This window comes from Cariama cristata, unplaced genomic scaffold (genome assembly GCF_000690535.1).
Source record: "Cariama cristata isolate BGI_N322 unplaced genomic scaffold, ASM69053v1 scaffold5111, whole genome shotgun sequence".
NCBI lineage: Eukaryota > Metazoa > Chordata > Aves > Cariamiformes > Cariamidae > Cariama > Cariama cristata.
The window spans coordinates 103537-121745 of NW_009598596.1; the positions used below are offsets into that span (position 1 = coordinate 103537).

Sequence of the window (18209 nt, forward strand, 5' to 3'; positions counted from 1 at the left end):
ATGTAGGAGGACAGAAACAACCTGCCTTCCTCCTCAGATCTCCTTCTGTGCTGGCATATTGCATAATCTTGTTTCTGAATTTGTCAAGCTGAATTTTTAAACAATACAGATACAGTGACCAGTTCTACAATTAGTATTTTGTATTAGCACATACATTCGAGTTTGGATGAATATTCCATGAGTAAAGGTTTAGGACTGTTATTTTTAATTTCGTATATCAGAAAGTTTCTTCAGGTAAATGAAAATACTAAAAAAAAAATAAATATAAAGCAATTAAGTTTCCATACAAGTGAAAAATTATATGGTCTATAATAGGTAATAGGACTAGACAGCATTTTTGAAAACAGGTAAGCATTACAAAATGTGTTATTACTGATTGTGCTAATTTGAATCCTGTGTTCACACAGGCTTCAGCAATCATCAGTTTCTCATTGCACCTGCAGTTACCCAATATAAACTCAAAATGTAGGCTGTAGTACAATTTTGATTAATACTTATCCTTGAAAACCTGGTTTTATAACTGCTGTTGCTATAAAAGCACCACCACTGAAAACGAGTAACTTCACTTGGTGTACTTGCCAACCACTGATTCCAGGATTCTTCTAAAGGAGGGTTGGAATAGCAGCCTCCTAAATTGATGGTGTTAATAATTAAAATAGGAAGCAGAATCTTTAAGTCAGTGATTTAACATACTGTGTCTGTATGGGTGCACCACTGTTCAGTGAAATATGAAGGTGAACTATTTTACTGTTGTCTGACAGTAAACACAGAACATTTCTAACAGTTCAAAGATACTATCCGTATCTCTGATGCCCAGGAGCTCAGCAACCAGTGAATTAAAGGAAGAGAGGTTTTGAGGCTTTTTCCTAAAGTTCTGTATTAAATATTCTGTGTAATGCCTGGTTGTGAACGACTTCTCAGTGCAGATGCCTCTCAAGCTATGAAGCTGTGCCCTGATAATTTATTCAGCAGAAAATGGAAATCTTCCCAAACATGGAAGCTATGCACTCATTAATCATAAAAGCTTTATGAGAAGAGGAAAACATTATGGAAATTACATTTCAATGCACCCTCTTCAGTTTTATTCATTGCTATATAGCATTATTTAGGGTAGGAAAGATCGAATCAATTATTATAGTGTCTTTGGAGAAAACTCATTGCGTGGCTTCTCATATATTTCATACATCGCTCTTCTTCATCTTTAGGAGCAAACAGCATGTGAGTTTTCTATTTCAGAAATACTGTTAAAAGACTAAAGAATCCAACATGAAGATTCCTCTATGAAATTGAATGTTCAAATTACAGCAAATCTTAACATTCAGCGAAGATTTAAACTGTAACTTTTAAATGTAACCTGTATATAACCTCCTCTGGTGAAAGTCATTTAGGTACAAATGACTGTTCAAAATCCAGAATTCTCAAATAACTGCTTATTTTGACAGATTAGGTGTAATATCTTTTGTGTTTCTTTGCAATACTGAAATGAACTGAATGCATTAATTTCTTCTCTGCTATTTTTATTTGGCATTTCTCTTGTCAACTCTACTTTGTACTCATATATCATGTTAATTACTTTCCTGTAGGCACATGTAAAATTGCACAGCTGCCAACTTGGCCAAAAACTGGATTAATTCAAAATTTTTGCATTTGCATTCAACACTGAAACCTTTCCACAAATTTTGTCCTAAAGTTGGAATATGCTTTGCTGACCAGAAGAAAAGAAAATTTTAGTTTTCATAAAAATTTAAGAAATTTAGTTTTAATTCTGTGAGGCACTAAGTTCCATTTTTTCCTTCATCTCTGTTTTCAAATCATCAAACAACCATTTGCTAATGAAATGCCCATCAACCCTTTGCAGGAATAGCTCCAGCCACGGAGAATCTATTTGCAGCAGTGTTGTGAACTGTGGATATTCAACAAGCCCACTGCAAGGGCAAACTGCATACTGTCAGACAGAACTCATGAAAGAAATTTCTCACATTACAGCTACCTGACATCTTTTTAATACCTAAGTATTACAATGAGTTCAATAATCATAAATTATTATTATATATATAAAATCTTCTTTATGGATTGAACTTACTGTAATAATTAGGTATTATATACATATATATTATACTTAGGTATTATATATACATATATATACACAAACATATATACATATATATGTGTATACATATATGCATGCATACATATATATATACACACGTACTGAAAATTTTGGTCAAAATTAATTGTAACCTATGGACAAAAATTTTAAAATCCATTTTGAAAGAACAGATTATTTTTTTGAGTTAATTTCTATTTCAGTGGATGGAAGGCTCAACATGAAGTTCATGCATTGTTTACTTGGTCAGGGGTAGTTTTTTGAAAGTGGTTTAGCAACTAACTCCCAGAAAAAATCCTTATCATAAGGACTTAACTGGGATTCAAATAATGCCTTAGCTCGTATCAGCCTTTCTCTCTGCACACATGTAAATAATATCCATTTGGAATAAATCAATAACAATTAAAATTTTACAGTTTCCCAAATATGTTTGTTGTATAATGAATAAATAATTACAGTGAACCTCTAAGCAAACAAAATTCAAACAGATATGGTGGAAACAAACTGTGTGACCTCTGAATATCTCCCCTTACACCACCCTCAGAAAGCTGTTTGCCTTTTGGTTCTCAAGACCCATCCTGAAAAAATACACGACATAATGTGCCCTACAGAGAGAGTATCTTGAAGGAACTAAGAATCTTCTGCTTGTGTAGTATCTTGAACGGAGTTACCATCCTGATTATATCCTTTCATCACTACAGTCAGAATTATGAACAATATTACCCCATCTACTCACTTTGCGTAACATTTTTTTTTTCTGTCTGCAAAGGGCAATAAAAGAAATCACAAACAACCCACATCGAATGCACTGTAACAAAGCAGAGAGTTGCTATATGAGCTCACCAGGGCAGAGTGCAATATTGCAAGGTTTATGTTGTGTTTCAGGTCCATCACATGATCTTCCCCCATACTGGGGAGGTATACATGACCTTGTCCTAGTTCTTTGGCCTCGACCACATGTGAATGAACACAAACTCCAGGGTGACCATTCCTCCCAAACGCCATGTACTGCAACAAACCAAACAGATTTTAACCAGAAAGACACACAAGTAACAGAAGGATTTCAAAATAAACAAGATCAGTATTTTAAATGGGAATTATTTTGTCAACTTCAAGGAAATCAGTACATAAGTAATCTTCAGCATTGGCAAATAAATCCTTCATAAAAATTAGTTATTTTCAATTTTCAAAGTATATTTCCTCTAAAATATATTTAACTTTGAACCATTTTCCCTAATCTTTAAACTAATCTCACCACCACATTTTCTTTTCTTTCATTCTTTTAAAATGGCTTCCCTTTACAAAAGTTAGTTATGATATCTTTGGTGCCTGATTTGAGATATATTTAATATCCCTGATTTTCAGGAGACTAGTCTTTGTGAAAATCAGGTATACACTTTATTTATCAAGGCAACTCTGTAAACTGGAAGCAATCAAAATTAAGCTTTCTTTTGAAAATATAGGAATAAATGCAATAATTTCTTACTATGTCACCATCATAAATCAGGGCTGTTATCTTACAATTGTTTCATTTATTTAAATTCTGGTGGAAATACGGCAGCACATGTGCTTCATTACCTTCCTCAAAAATTCCAAGACCACACAAGCAAAAGAGATCTGTGCTATTTCCTTACATGAACATATTCATTGAGATAACATACACAGTAATACATGCATCACTCTGTCTTTAAAAAATGCTCACTCAAGAAACTGCAAACAGCTTTACAGTACATAATAAATTACAAACACACACCAGTATTTTTATATACAAGTATTTCATAAAATTAATATAAAGAATCATGGAAGAGGCATCCTTCTCTACCATAAATTTTTTCCACTGGAGGAGAAACCAATATATCATATCTATATGAGCTTATATACCACATGCATTCCCTTTTCAGAAACAACTGGAGTGAAATTCTCAGAAAGTTCTCTAATGCATTATAGTTAAGCATGTACTAGTAAGACAATTCCATACATGCACTGGTAAAACAGTGCTTTATAAACTGAATAATACTGCAAAAGAAACTTTAGTTATTTTTCTGCTGCTTAAATAAGAGCAGTTGCACAGCTTTAAATTAGATTCTGTGAGAACATGAATGTAGTAATGAGAATGGTAGTAATGCTAGGCATTTAAGAAAAATCCAGAGACTTACTGCCCAGACAGACCATCACGCTCGGTATCACATAACTCTGTGCGTTTCTACAACCCTGTCTGTTTGAAGGGTGTCTGGAGGGTGAAATAGTGTATAACATCCCAGTGTATCATCAGTAATGATTCACAACATTACAGAAGAAATAGATTTTCTGGTTTGTCCTCACTTTTTTCCAACACTGTGAAAGAACTTCTCGTATATAGGTTTCCTTTGCCCTGAAGGCACGTATCACTTGCCCAGTTTCTAAAAAAAAAAAACCCAAAACCAAACCTTTTTCTTGTAGGGATTAGAATAACATTTCCTGAGGTGAAATTCAGTTGCAAGGGTGCGGAAGGACATTCAGTTCCCTGGCGTATTATCACAAAATCATCAGTAAGATCAAGGGGAATTCTACATGTAGGTAAGTTCTGTTGCATTTCATTAAAAGTAAGGAAAATTGTCATTCCAGATGTTACATTGAAGTAAAAAGTTTGTTAGCTAACTTCTGAGAAATCGTACCTGACAGAAAATGTCAAGCTTCATTCAGAGAAGATTTTAACTCACTAGATAACAGCTCAATTGATGAAAGGTTTTCAGTTGGTCACATACGAGTGGTCAAAACCCACAATAATTATTCCACATCCTACATGGCTAGCTTTATTAAAATTATTTTATTCTAAATATCACACAAATCTGCATTGTATTACCAAAAAACCCCAAACCCTCAGGAACATTCAAAATTAACGTTAAAGTGAGAGATTTTAGTCTATTTATTTTAGAAACCTTGATTAACTGTGCAATCTTGGTCAAAACCAGGAAACCTAACTCTTCTAAAACTAGTAAACTGATGACTATATCTGCATATAATCCCTTACGTTTCATTTTTTTCTCAACAGGTACTATATTTAGACAGTTACTCTGATCCAGCCATATGATCTGAAGATTCTTTTCCCATTGGCAAAGTATTAGATTCTGAACTCAGACACATCTCTAAGACTCCAAATTTTTTATCATCTGAGAAGAATTAATGAGAAATCAATTTGTCAGATCAGATTCCAAAACAGTAATCAGTAATAACAACGATATAATCTCATCTCCTGATACCACAATGTTTGATTAAGATGCTCAGGTGCAACAAGAAGAACTTCAAAAAGTACAAAACAGCAAAACAAAATTAATCCAAATTAGAAAAAGATTCTTCTGTAAAAAATAATAAATTAGAAAGTTCTTGACACTATGTAGACACAGGCTGAGATTTTTCAGGGTACATACGAGTTTAAGTCTATTGTTTAATTGTGATTTGGTGCTGCCAAAATGTTGTAAGTTTGTTGTCTTCATTTAAAAATGACAAAAACATGTGCTGAGGGGCTCTTTAAAGATACTGTCTGGAACCAAAAGGTTGTATATCTCTTCTGGCAAGAGTCACTTCATGTTAGCAGCAACATAGAATAATTCCTTTGTGATTTTGGATCTGAACATAAGCCAAAACAAAATGTTTCACTTCGGGTGGACTCAAACTTACAGCAGCCTCTATCTGTTTGTGGTTTAAAGTACACTGTGTCCAAAATCATCTTCCGTGACAAATTTTAGCTCATTAAGTAAAAATTTCACAGTGCCTTCTTGTATGTATAGACTTGTATATCTGAAACTAGTAGATAACTAATAAAGTCAAGGATGGAAAAGGCATAACAATAAGAAAACAACCAATGTCAGCAAACAAGTATCAAGGAGAATTAGTCTGTTCAATGCATTACAGAACTGCCCAGTATTATCCAGATCAGCTTTAAAAGAACAACTTAATTTAAAGTTTCTGACCTTTGAATATTTTTATTTTGATACTTTGTTTACATTTTCTTTCTTTAATACTATTTTTTAAATGCAAAAAACCGTATAACATCTCATGAATTATAGCCAGATGAGCTATGCCAAATTACACCAGATGGAGAGCTGGCCCACAGCGGAGTTACTGTTTTCTATAACACAGTTTCAGATGCAAGATTCATTATTTGGGACAAAAATATTCAGAATACTGCCAACTTATCTGTCAAAAACATTGCTAGTACAATGACTTTGGTTTACTGCAGAGCATCTTTCCCTTCTCTCTGCCACTCTGTGAACCTAATCACGTTGAAGTGAACACCCACAGTGTTCACAATATGCAACTGCTGTGAAGTGGGAGGAGGTGTGAGGCCATGCTGGCCTTCATCCTACCAGCATATTTTGGGAGATTTTTATTGGGGTTTAAATGCTTTTCATTTGTTCAGCTTTAAACTGAACAGATATTGAAAAGCTATTACGGCCATTGACATTTCATTGCAAGTGGTACTGCTCCAGTACTGTTTAGTATCTTCATCAATAACACAGACAGTCGGATCGAATGCACCCTTGGTGCAGACAACACCAAGCTGAGCAGTGCGGTTGATACTCCTGAAGGACGGGATGCCATCTAGAGGGACCTGGATAAGCTTGAGAAGTGGGCCTATGTGAACCTCATGAGTTTCAACAAGGCCAAGTGCAAGGTCCTGCTCATGGGTCAGGGCAACTCCCAGTATCAACAGGGGGAGATGAGGGATGAGGGGATTGAGAGCAGCCCTGAGGAGAAGGACTTGGAGGTACTGGTGGATGAAAAGCTGGACATGACCTGGCAATGTGCGCTGGCAGCCCTGAAAGCCAACCGTACCCTGGGCTGCATCCAAAGCAGCGTGAGCAGTAGGTCAAGGGAGGGGATTCTGCCCCTCTGCTCTGCTCTGGTGAGACCCCCCTGCAGTACTGCCTTCAGCTCTGGGGTCCTCAGCACAAGAAGGACATGGACCTGTTGGAGCGAGTCCAGAGGAGGCCACGAAGATGATCCAAGGGCTGGAGCACCTCTCCAGCTGAGAAGACAGGCTGAGAGAGTTGGGGTTGTTCAGCCTGGAGAAGAGAAGGCTCCAGGGAGACCTTAAGAGCTGCCTTCCAGTACCTAAAGGGGGCTTATGAGAAAGCTGGGGAGGGACTTTTTAGCAAGGCCTGTTGCAACAGGACATGGGGTAATGGTTTTTAAACTAAAAGAGAGTAGATTTAGACTAGATATAAGGAAGAAATTTTTCACAATGAGGGTGACGAAAGACTGGCACAGGTTGCCCAGAGAGGTGGTGGATACCTCATCCCTGGAAACATTCAAGGTCAGGTTGGATGGGGCTCTGAGAAATCTGATCGACTTGGAGATGTCCCTGCTCATTGCAGGGGGGTTGGACTAGATGACCCTTAAAGGTCCCTTCCAACCCAAAACATTCTATGATTCTATGAAATGTTTGAAATGGTTTAGGGCAGTCCTGCTCCTGCCATGTGTTTCTTCACCCATAAACCTGAAAATGGTGATCCTCAGATAATTTTTTTGGTAAAAGTTGTTGAAGGCAATGGAGAAGGAGAAATAGAAACTAATTGAGATGATTTACAGGCACGTTCTTTCTCCTTCAAGTTTTAGCTGTGTTAGAAATGATCCACTAAGTTGAAATGAATCAGTGGACTGCAGTACTGAATCCTGAGATTTCCCTGCTCATAAAAGAACCAGGAACAACAATGGTTACCTGAGCTATGTTTTGTTGCCTACTATGCTGCACTTTTCTAGAAGGCTCTTGATTCCAAGACAGACTGAATTACCTAATGGACTTCGGCCCCTGAGATAGTACTGGTCTGGAACAAACATAAATAAACCAAAAATTATTTAAATAATGGTTCCTTCATGATTTTACTAGAATTATCAGGAGTACTATTTTGAAATGCAAGGTTTTATTTGAATACTCATACATACATATATGTACACATACATACACACACACGTATGTATGTATATATGTATAATGATGAAGTTGGTGAAGCCCAGTCTCAAAATTTTCCAGGACAGTTAGATCACAGAGAGATGTGTTCCTTAACATCCCAGTGAGCACCCTGGACACTAAAGGAAGTGTATTAAGGCAATAGATGAAAATACTCTGGAAGACTTGCATTAGTATTTGCAAGTTTAACAGGTTCCTCTGAAGCTTGTGGACGGATGCTTGAAGTATAATCCAGTAGGCAATTCTGCATACTTTATTTTGAAGAAGTAACTTTTTGATTAGGAATCATTATTCCAGCTCTCAAAATGCCTCACCTAACTTTTATTAATCATGAAAACATATAATGAATACACCTCAGCAGATTTTTTTTATTTGTAGGTTACAAGGACAGACCACTGTTATGTTTTTGTGCATTTTCTAGTTTATGCTCTATGATGTATAATCTTGCTGTGTTAATAGACTTCAAAAGTTGTATGGAATGAGTGGTACAGGTTTGGGTACACAGGCCAGATCCCAGCTATTTATGTATATGTTTCAATCGTTTTGTCAAGACTAGTGTACAAACTATGCATTTTGTTATGCATGGATCAGGGATAATCCTGAACTATGCAACTCTCTGGAGTCAGTACACATAATGTAATGAGGACAGAGGATATTTAGGCTAATAATTAAAGAGATGTTTGAAAAATTAATGGAGCTGTGACTAGGAAAAGCACATTTCTAAATTGCTAATCTTGCATGCTGCCACACAGTAGTGATCCTGTAGCCAGCCAGAGACCAACATTAATAAAGTTATGGTAACTATGTGAAACAACATGCAAGATCAAGCCCAGAAGACTATTTAGGTAAGGTATCTCAAGAATCAGCTGTGGTGATCTGAAAAGGAAAGTATCTTGGCAGTACCACTGTTAGCCAGTGAGAATTGGTAGCCATTGCTCATTCTGCGTATCTGGGAACGAAAGCTGTACCCTGAATTGTGAGCTCATGTGTAAGGAAAGAACTCCTTTGTGATCTGAGAAATATGGAGCAGCATTTTTGTCTGAGCATTGTTTGGAATTTTGCTAGACAATGTGATTTTTAAGAATTAACTTTTTTCCAGTTTACTTTGACAGCAAATTAATTACCTTGGTTTTTGCATTACATGGATTTTTTTGTTTGTTTTGATATGAAAAATTCTCATTCCTTACTGGAGAGAATGAAAATAAAATTCTGTAAAATTAGCTGATTTAAATGCCGTTCTGCTTCTTGGGTAATACTAAACGAGCAAGAAAGCAGGCAGAATTGCATAACATTGTGAGTGCTGGACTGTGTGTTTTCATGTCCATACTTCATGCAGTTTCAAAGGAATCTTTAAATCTCTTTTTGATTGTTTGGAATGTTTGCTCTTTTCTAGTTCTCTTTTTTCACTTCTTATTTCTTACTTTCAAGTTGAGAGTTCTTTTGCAATGTATCCCACCTCTGGCTAGCCTAACCTTTTTAGAAATAGCTGCCATTTTTGTGTGGAAACACTTCAAGCGATTGAGTTCAGCCCTGCCTGGGGGTTTCTACCTAGAAATATTAGAAAATCCCATATGAACTGCTTACCTAAAGGACAGTAGTAAAGCATTAGGTGCTGAGAACAGTTATTACAGTGATGGTTTATCTAGACACAATCTTTTAAGTTGTTTTCCATTACAGAGGTTCCCTAAAAGCTTATAATGCTGATATACAAACTCTGATGTGATCACATATGCACTTCCCATCGGATATCTTTCAATACACAGTAACATCAAAGTTTGTTTCTACATATTACCCATGACTCATTGAGACAAAGTCCAGGGGATTCTCTGTATATGACTATTTACTTCAAAAATGAAATGAGCTTCCCCAGAAGCTAAACATGGCTCACCACCCTCTTGGGATCAAATGTTACAAAGACCTGAGGAATTTGTGCATCTGAAGAGAGGCATAGAGTTTTTTTGCATTTCAGACATAGCAGAGGAAAATGAATGTAGTCACAGGGCATAAGCCATCCCACAATGGCAATAACCAGATCTACGGTAGAGTTTAGCAAGTCTGTCTGTTCCCCTTAGTGTATAACTACTGCTGAACTCCAACTATGTCCAGATTTCTGAGACAAAAGGAGTAGGAAAACCGTGATGCAAGATACTGATGACCTTTACCTTGTGTCAAATGTAAGAGAGTCACTTTTTGTCTGATCTTTCTTATTTTGATGGGTAGCTGTTGCCCTTTCTTGCCCGAACAATGTAAAAGGAAGTCCACGAAGACATTACTGTGCAAAGAACATTGTCTGGCCCATTGCCTAGAAGACAGTATTCTAAATGGAGAAACAATTGCAGTGTCGAATAATATATGTTAACTTAACCAACTCTGTTAATCAGTCTCTGCTTCTTAATGTGTTGATGATCCGGATTTCTTCCCTAGTTTGTATTTCGTACTCATGCTATACCTTCTCTTTTCTGAGTGAAAATCAGAGAATATAGACTTTTTTTTAGAAAATCTGAAACTGTTAGAAAAAAGGGACTCTCGTTCCATATCTTGATTGTTCTGAAAGTAAAAATAACAATCTACATGACAAAATTTCACAGCTGAATAGAATTACACTTCTCTGCTCTAATTGAAATGCCCTTATGAAATTCATGTTAATAATAATAATAATAATATATAGTTTCAAATTCTTATCATTATACAGTTCAAAAACATCCACAATTTTATTTATTGGCTGCTAACACTACCTGGACAGAGGGCAGTGTTATTGCAAACCCTTGATTCTCTTAAAGGGCCGCTGCAGTGTGTCCCGTAAGGTGATACACAAGTTCTGGTTCGCACCTGCGACCCTTGACCACAAGTAACTGAACACGTACTCCACTGGGCCCACTCTTCAACACCAGATTCACCTGTATTCAAGACAACAAACAAACATGAATATAGACATAAGTATTAATGAGACCTTTTTTTTTGCTGAAGCTCATTATCATCTGCTCTTATAAATCAAAGAAAAAAGTACCACACCAAAATAAATATTTAAAAGTTCATGGAGTAAAGCAGCTGTGAAAATGAGCAATGAATAGAAAATAAAGACACCTACAATGCTGCAGTCACATAACACCTGTCAGAGGGAAACGCTTTGATCACTTAGCATCATTTACAACTTTACGAGAACTACTGCCCTTCAACACTTCAGAAACAACACTGCACTCAGGATGCTAGAAGAACACAGACAATTCTTTTTATGTAATAGCAAAGGGTTTATCTTTGATATTTATACTTATCACTCATGAATGAAGGCTAGGTAGTAGTTTAAGGAACTCTACTAGTAAGGGAATTCTGATTAAAAAACCAAAACAAACCAATCCCTATTTTCTTATCTTTTCCTCAGAAGAGGAAAGTCATCTAGCACTTGAGAGAGATCCTTGGCAAACAGAAGCACTTTGCTTACCAAATTTTAACCTGAACCACGGGATGGGAACTTTGGTTTGATCATTTACTGCACAGACCTGCTCCTTGCTTTTGATCTACAGGTGTGCTAAACTCTTGGATCTGCTAGACCTCATTACTGTGTATAGTACATACCACTATGTTCAAAATTGTCAGAGGTGATTTATTAATACCGTACATTTGAATAGCTCATTTTTTTTTTATTGTTGAGAGATAGCACATTATATTATTTCTATTTTTCTGAAAGTAATGCATAAATTCTTCTTGCACGGATGTTCAGGAAAGGATTTTTTAATTTAGTTTTCATGAACAGTCATACACACAATTCTGGAATTCCTTTCCCAAAGGCACTCCTGTTCAAAAAACTGGATCCCTTTAGTATTCTCGGAAAGCAAATACAAAGATAACGTGAACATACCTGACTGAACAATTTGAGTAAATAATTGTGGATTCATGTTTATCTTCTTCCAGTAAAAAAGAGTACAAACAGCATGCTGAAACCTCTATTACACCCTTGATTTTTAAACCTAAGTCCTTTTTGAAACAAATGGGATTTTCTGCTCTAAAATTAGTGGCATAATACAACCTTCAGACTGTAATAGCTTGCTTAAAATTTCAGTTAGCTCAGTATACCTCTAGCCTTCCAGAAGTTTTTATATTGGTCGCAATCAAGGGAATATCTACAAACCAGGAAGACTGGTGCTATCTCCCAAGGATGCAGTAAATGATACACTATTTCTTGAAACTGTGCTTTTGTAACATGCATCTGTCCAAGCTCTTTTCTCCTGTTTCCAGAGGCCAAGCATGAAACCTTTGCAAAATGCTTGTCTCTGCTAGTCCTCTAAGAAGCAATTCTAAGGCTATTCAATGCTTTAAAAAAAAAAAAATGCTTCTTATTCAGTAACAAGACAGAAAACTTTATAATTAGCACACAAATCCCTCTGCTTTTCATAAAATAACATATAATTCTAACAATTTCTATGGACAAGGACAAAATGATGAGATTTTTTACATACAAAAATTGACCAAACTGATTTTTGTAGTAATTTTCCTTTTTTTTTAGGTAAAAAAATGAGACATTTAACCACTGACTGTTGTTTTAATAATTTTTCTGATACCAATTTAGCATTTTGATTAGGTTGTTACACGGCTTGGGTTCAAGTTAGACAATATAATATGGTAAATATAGCTAATATGTAGGTAGATATTAACAATTATACAATATGTACTATAAGCTCTATGTACATGGTAAAAATACCTCTATTACTATGGCTTTCTAGGCTAATATTTTTTGTCTTATCCCATATGTTTGAAGTTTGACTTTCCCTTTGTTAAAATGGTTTAGATGAAAGGTCAAACAGCAGAAAAAGTCAAAGCTATGTTTCTCAAGATGTTCCTTATAACGTAAAACAGTCATATATACTCAGTGTAAATCATCCATTAACCCACACAGACATGGTGACAGTGCATAGCTAATAAAATAAAGAAACGAAGCATTAAAAATTTAGAATTTCCAATACCTTAAAGTGATAAAAAGTTGCTCTTAACCCTTGGAATATGATGAAAATGAGCAGTAACGTAATACTAAGAAGTGTGATTATACTGAGTTTTGAAATTAACATGAATTATTAGAAGTTCTGAGCATATATGTACTGTCCATTCACAAAAGGCAGAATCTTGCAATATACTTCAACAGATGTGAAGGATGGAAGGTTTATACATTTGCTGGAGCAAGATCCTCCACACTAACGTGATGTATGGTGCAAAAAGAGTGAAATTAGAGAAGATCTAGAACAAATTTACCTCACCAGCTGCTTCACTTCCTTTAGCACAATGCATTATGATTTTTTGGTAATTTTCAATTTTTCAAAGTATTTGGAACTTCTGTCACTACGATAATTACTTATTTTAAAATATTTTAAAGGAAGGAAACATCTTCACAGACATATCATACCATAGTTTATCATTTTTATTCTAAGCAAATAAAGACTTCATTATTTTCTAGAATAAATCTAGATTGCCTACAAAACCTGCAAATACATCTTCCATTGCTTTCTTTATCTCTTTTTTTTTCTGAAATGAAAATTTCAAAAAGGCTACTTTTCATTTTCCTTCTAGTTTTCCGTTACTTGAGAACTCTTAAATTTTTATATCTATCATATTAAACCTTCAATCTCAAATTAACTATTGGCAAGCTACCAAACCCTTATTCTCCCCTGCTGCTTGACATGTAAGAGGAAACATAACTTACTGTATGGAAGGCCTCATTGATCTGTGTAACACTTACCTGTATTATACTCTCTAAATCCCATAACACCTAAGGGAAGGATCAGTCCAAACACATAAAATGACAAATATGGGACAATAAATTATTCACACAATATTTTTTTTTTTAAATAAAATGTTTTACTGCCTTATATCACTCACAAATAAACAGGAAAATGTGTATTTAAATACTACATTTAAAAACTCCTCCATTCCCAGCTATATTCAGTGGATTAAGTCCACTATTCTAACAGTATTGAATGCTTTTCATAAATCTTTTCCACAACAATTCTCTATTTCTATCTCTCTGCCTTTTTAAACCATACAAACATTTTGCTGCACTTTTGCATCTGTTTTATTATTACATAAAATAAAATATTAAACAGGCTTAAAATACAAGAAACCTCAAACTCAGTATCCATTTCCTTTAAAGGCTATTAGACTTCTTAGTATATAGGTAAATTCATGAGATAGATATGTTAGAAAAAACCTTATGAATCAGTTTAAGAAGACATCACATTAATTATATCACAAGAAAATGAATGCATTAGAAGTGAAGAAAATATGCAATGATCACTACAAAGGAAAATCAAAATGAAGAAGAGATGAAAATTAGTAGGTATGTCCAAAAACAGAGCGCAGTATTACTTAAAATGTGTTAACCTACAGTATGTAAAATATAGATTTCCTTGAAGTTGGGCATGTAAATTTATATGCTTTGCTGATACATCTCACATGCTTTCAGAACAGGACCTTGAGAACCAAGCTGTATAATTTTGAACGTTCATCTCCCACTCCACACACACAATCTATCAGAAGGTGATGGTATAAGTGCTGCATTTATAATGCAGTTCTCTTAACACCCATAATAGATGCACTGCAATGCATGACTAGAAATTATCAAAAACAAGTTTTACCTGATAACATCAAAACTTTAGGGATTTATATGAGGAAATAAGCCAGATCATCTTACTTTTTTTTTTTGAGTAATTGTATGAATTCAAGAAGCAGCATAAAAGCGAAGGTGTTATTCTATGTAGTAAGCAACTAACATTCTAAGTCTGAGCTAGGTATGTAAGTAATAAGTTCTACTTGCCTAAACAAAACCTGCATGGAGACCAAGAGGGTTCTAGGCTCCCTTCTTCCACTACATTTGCTTACAGTAGTATCAACTGGGAGTTAGCCATAAAAGTAGTGCTATAGATTAACAGGAGGGAAATAGACTTTTTCCCCTTCTACATTTACCAAACAGATCTACACTGATTGGCTATACATGTATTTACATTACTTAATATATCTATTTCTGCAAATCTGTTAAGTAAAGCACCCTACTACTAAGGAAGTCAACATGCAACATAACTAGAAGCAATTATATCTGTTTTACTAAAGTGAATATAAACTGGAAGCATTATGTGTGACTGATTTTCTAGGTTAGTAACTATGGAATACGGAGTAAGTTGTTTCAAATCCATACAATAATTATGGGGCACAAGATTTTCAACACAGTAACTTACTGGAATGGAGTGTGTAGGGGACTGTTAAAGAGTTCGATTTTACCAACAGATACACAGTTCATTACTGATGTCAAAATGGCAGTAGTTTCGGTGTATGAGAGCTTAATTCAACTCACCACTGAAATTTTATTACTGACCTCAAAGACAGCTGTGGTAACTGTTGGTAAACAGGCTTTTTTTAAAAAAAAAAAAATTACTTCAGCTCTAGATTTGTAATATCATTTTGGTATCTTTATCTGAAGAAGATGAAGTTGCTCAAACAAAATTAGAAAATATGTTTTAGACGAAAAACTGTTAGATAATCTGCTCATCCAATTAAAAACTACTTACGGCCAATTTCATTTAGCAATTATGAATCTGGAAACTAGAGAATAAAGCCTTGTGCTGGGCCAAAGATAGTAAATGCTGAACGTATGCACATTAAAGTCACCCTAGTAATTAATTAATTTGATAAATGTCTAAAGCTGGGATTAGACCTCAGTCTATCTATAAAGAAATTCTGAAGCACGTTCTTAACATCTTTGAAAAAAAGTTAGTATGTCACAATAAGCTGTCCTGTGTCCTGTACATGTGAGACTGCTTTTACTACTGAAGAAATTCATGCTTACACTAAATGATTCAGTATTCACATTCACAGTGCATGTTTTTGTATGATCTACCTAATTCTCAGCTACTTTATTTATGGACTTTAACTGGTGAAAAAAAAAAAATGATTCAAAAAAAGTATCAGCTTAGAAAACTGACAAATATGCAGCAAAAGATTATGGAAACATGCAGTGGTTTTGCTAAAATTAACAACAGTAAATAGAAAAATGTAACTGATGTATTACCAGTTTGTGCCATAAATTTAGCAGCATCAGCTTGCTCCTGAGGGACCCTTTTCTCATGAACAGATCGAGGCCGCTGACTTTTAATTGTATGATCTCCCATCATTCCAAATTCTAAAGACAGAATAAAGGTTTATGAAAGCTTGTGTGTAGACATTTCTCAAAAGTCACATACTGTCTCATGCAATATGTTCCTAAACATACCTGGAAGTTGCTGGTAAGAGTCAGGCAAGTGATCATGGCAGTTAACATCACCTTAACTTTGCTACACTCAGCTTTTAATAAATACTTAAATTTCTGTCTGCAGGTTTTCAAACATGATTTTATTGTATGAACCAACATTCAATCTAGTGACACATACTATAAATCAGCTGTATGACACGGGACAAAAACAATTATTCAAATGCAGATATTTTATTCCTATATTTTGAATCAGTGCAAACCACACCAGAAATGATTGTGATAGTGTTAGACATTGCTGTTCTACGGTAGAGCCTGCTGCTCCTCCAGAGGACTACTGTTTCTGCACTTGCCTTTCAGGCTGACAAAGCCTTCAACAGAGATAATGACCCATCTTTGGGAATGGTGGCAATGTGAAGTACTAAGAATTTAACCAACAAACTGCTTAATTTTTAGGCTGATTCCAGCAGAACAAGTGCTTGTGAAGTGTTTCTTTTCTGAAACTTCTCAGTTACAAAGACTATAGGTTATGTCTTGCCCTGGGTATTTAAATTAAAGAAGTCCCTATGGATCTTCATAGGGGAGTTACATAAAAATCAATTACAGAAAGGTCCAGAGTATGGGAGAGAAGAGTGCTTCATTTTTTATCCTATCACTGCTGTCATCTTCCCTCTCTGGTCCTGCGCAAACCTCCTAGCCTTCCACCTCAGGCTCCGTTTTCTCTTTCTGTGATGAAATGTGGAGGGTCCTTTGCACTTTGAGGGGGGCTGCTGTGTCTTCAGCCCAGCTCCCTGTGCTCCTCCCAGGCACACACGGCTGGTTGCAGCTTGGTGCTAAATACTCAGTTTCTGTTGGGGTTTTATTTTGGAAGTGTGTGCTTGGGAACTGTGGGTGAACACTGAAACTACTTCAACTACAACCACGTGAAGTTTCTGATGAGGCAGAAGGTGCCTGAAGCACTAGGAATACAAACATTAATAAATACCTTTCTGCTGGAAGGTTACCCTGCAAATGCAAAATTCAAAATTCTCCCCAATTTGTAAAGTCATGAAGATAAAACTTACCTTCCTGCCTCAAAAGATGCAAAACATTACATAAGATGTAAATGCTACTAATAAATATTATTTGCAAACACACTGTTTTGATAAATCATTAAAGGAAATATATTTAAATTTCTATTTAGAGTAAAGAAATAATAAAAGGTAAATATATTAAGAGGTCAATCAGCAGAGAGAGGTTTTTTCCTTTCTAGTAAATTATTAATATATTTCTCCACATCAGTATTTCTTTTTGTAAATATTCATTAATGGCATCACTTAAAATATAAATTTAATTATTCATTTGAGAACAGCAATGCAGTTTGCATCCTAAAGAGAATATCTGAAAATCTAATTAATTAAATATATTTTGATAAACATTCAACATTTTAATACATCCCAGAAATACATACAAAAGATAATAACATTATATATATGTATATGTACATACATATATAATATTATACATATATGTATGTCTATACATATATATGGGTGTTACAAAATTTTATGAATATAGTTTTACAAAATACACCTCTTCTACAGCTTCTCTGATTTAAGATAGCTTTTTATTCTGTGGGAAATCTCTTACTATAATTAAAGTTTTACAATCAATATTCTAACGTGAATTAAGAACAGAATGATACTTTTACAGTCTTTACAAGGTGCAGTACAGATGACCATTTACACTGTAAGTAACAGCATGGTGAAGGACCAGAGACTTTACATGGCTTTTCCCCTGAAGAGGCTGTGGAAGCAAGGCATGCTTGCTCTGAGTTTGCTGCCTGCTTGTCAGGCAATTTGGAGGCTACAGCACCACTCCTGCAGAAGACTTAATTCTATTTTTGAAGTTACAAATGGAGTGCAATAACGGGAGACCTTTGCTAGAGG

General features: G+C 35.2%; 1 protein-coding gene across 1 annotated transcript in view; it reads right to left on the reverse strand.

The window, feature by feature from the left end:
- Nucleotides 1–17330, reverse strand: part of LOC104168682 (brain-specific angiogenesis inhibitor 3) — a gene marked incomplete at its 3' end in the record, with an annotated part of 94470 nt that extends 77140 nt beyond the window's left edge. The window contains exons 1-4 of the mRNA XM_009709347.1: nt 17267–17330; nt 16105–16215; nt 10793–10954; nt 2951–3115 (exon numbers count right to left, since the gene is read on the reverse strand). Of these exons, the coding sequence (XP_009707649.1) occupies nt 2951–3115; nt 10793–10954; nt 16105–16215; nt 17267–17330 (502 nt within the window). The remainder of the gene's footprint in view (nt 1–2950; nt 3116–10792; nt 10955–16104; nt 16216–17266) is intronic.
- Between the last annotated feature and the right edge of the window lie 879 nt (nt 17331–18209).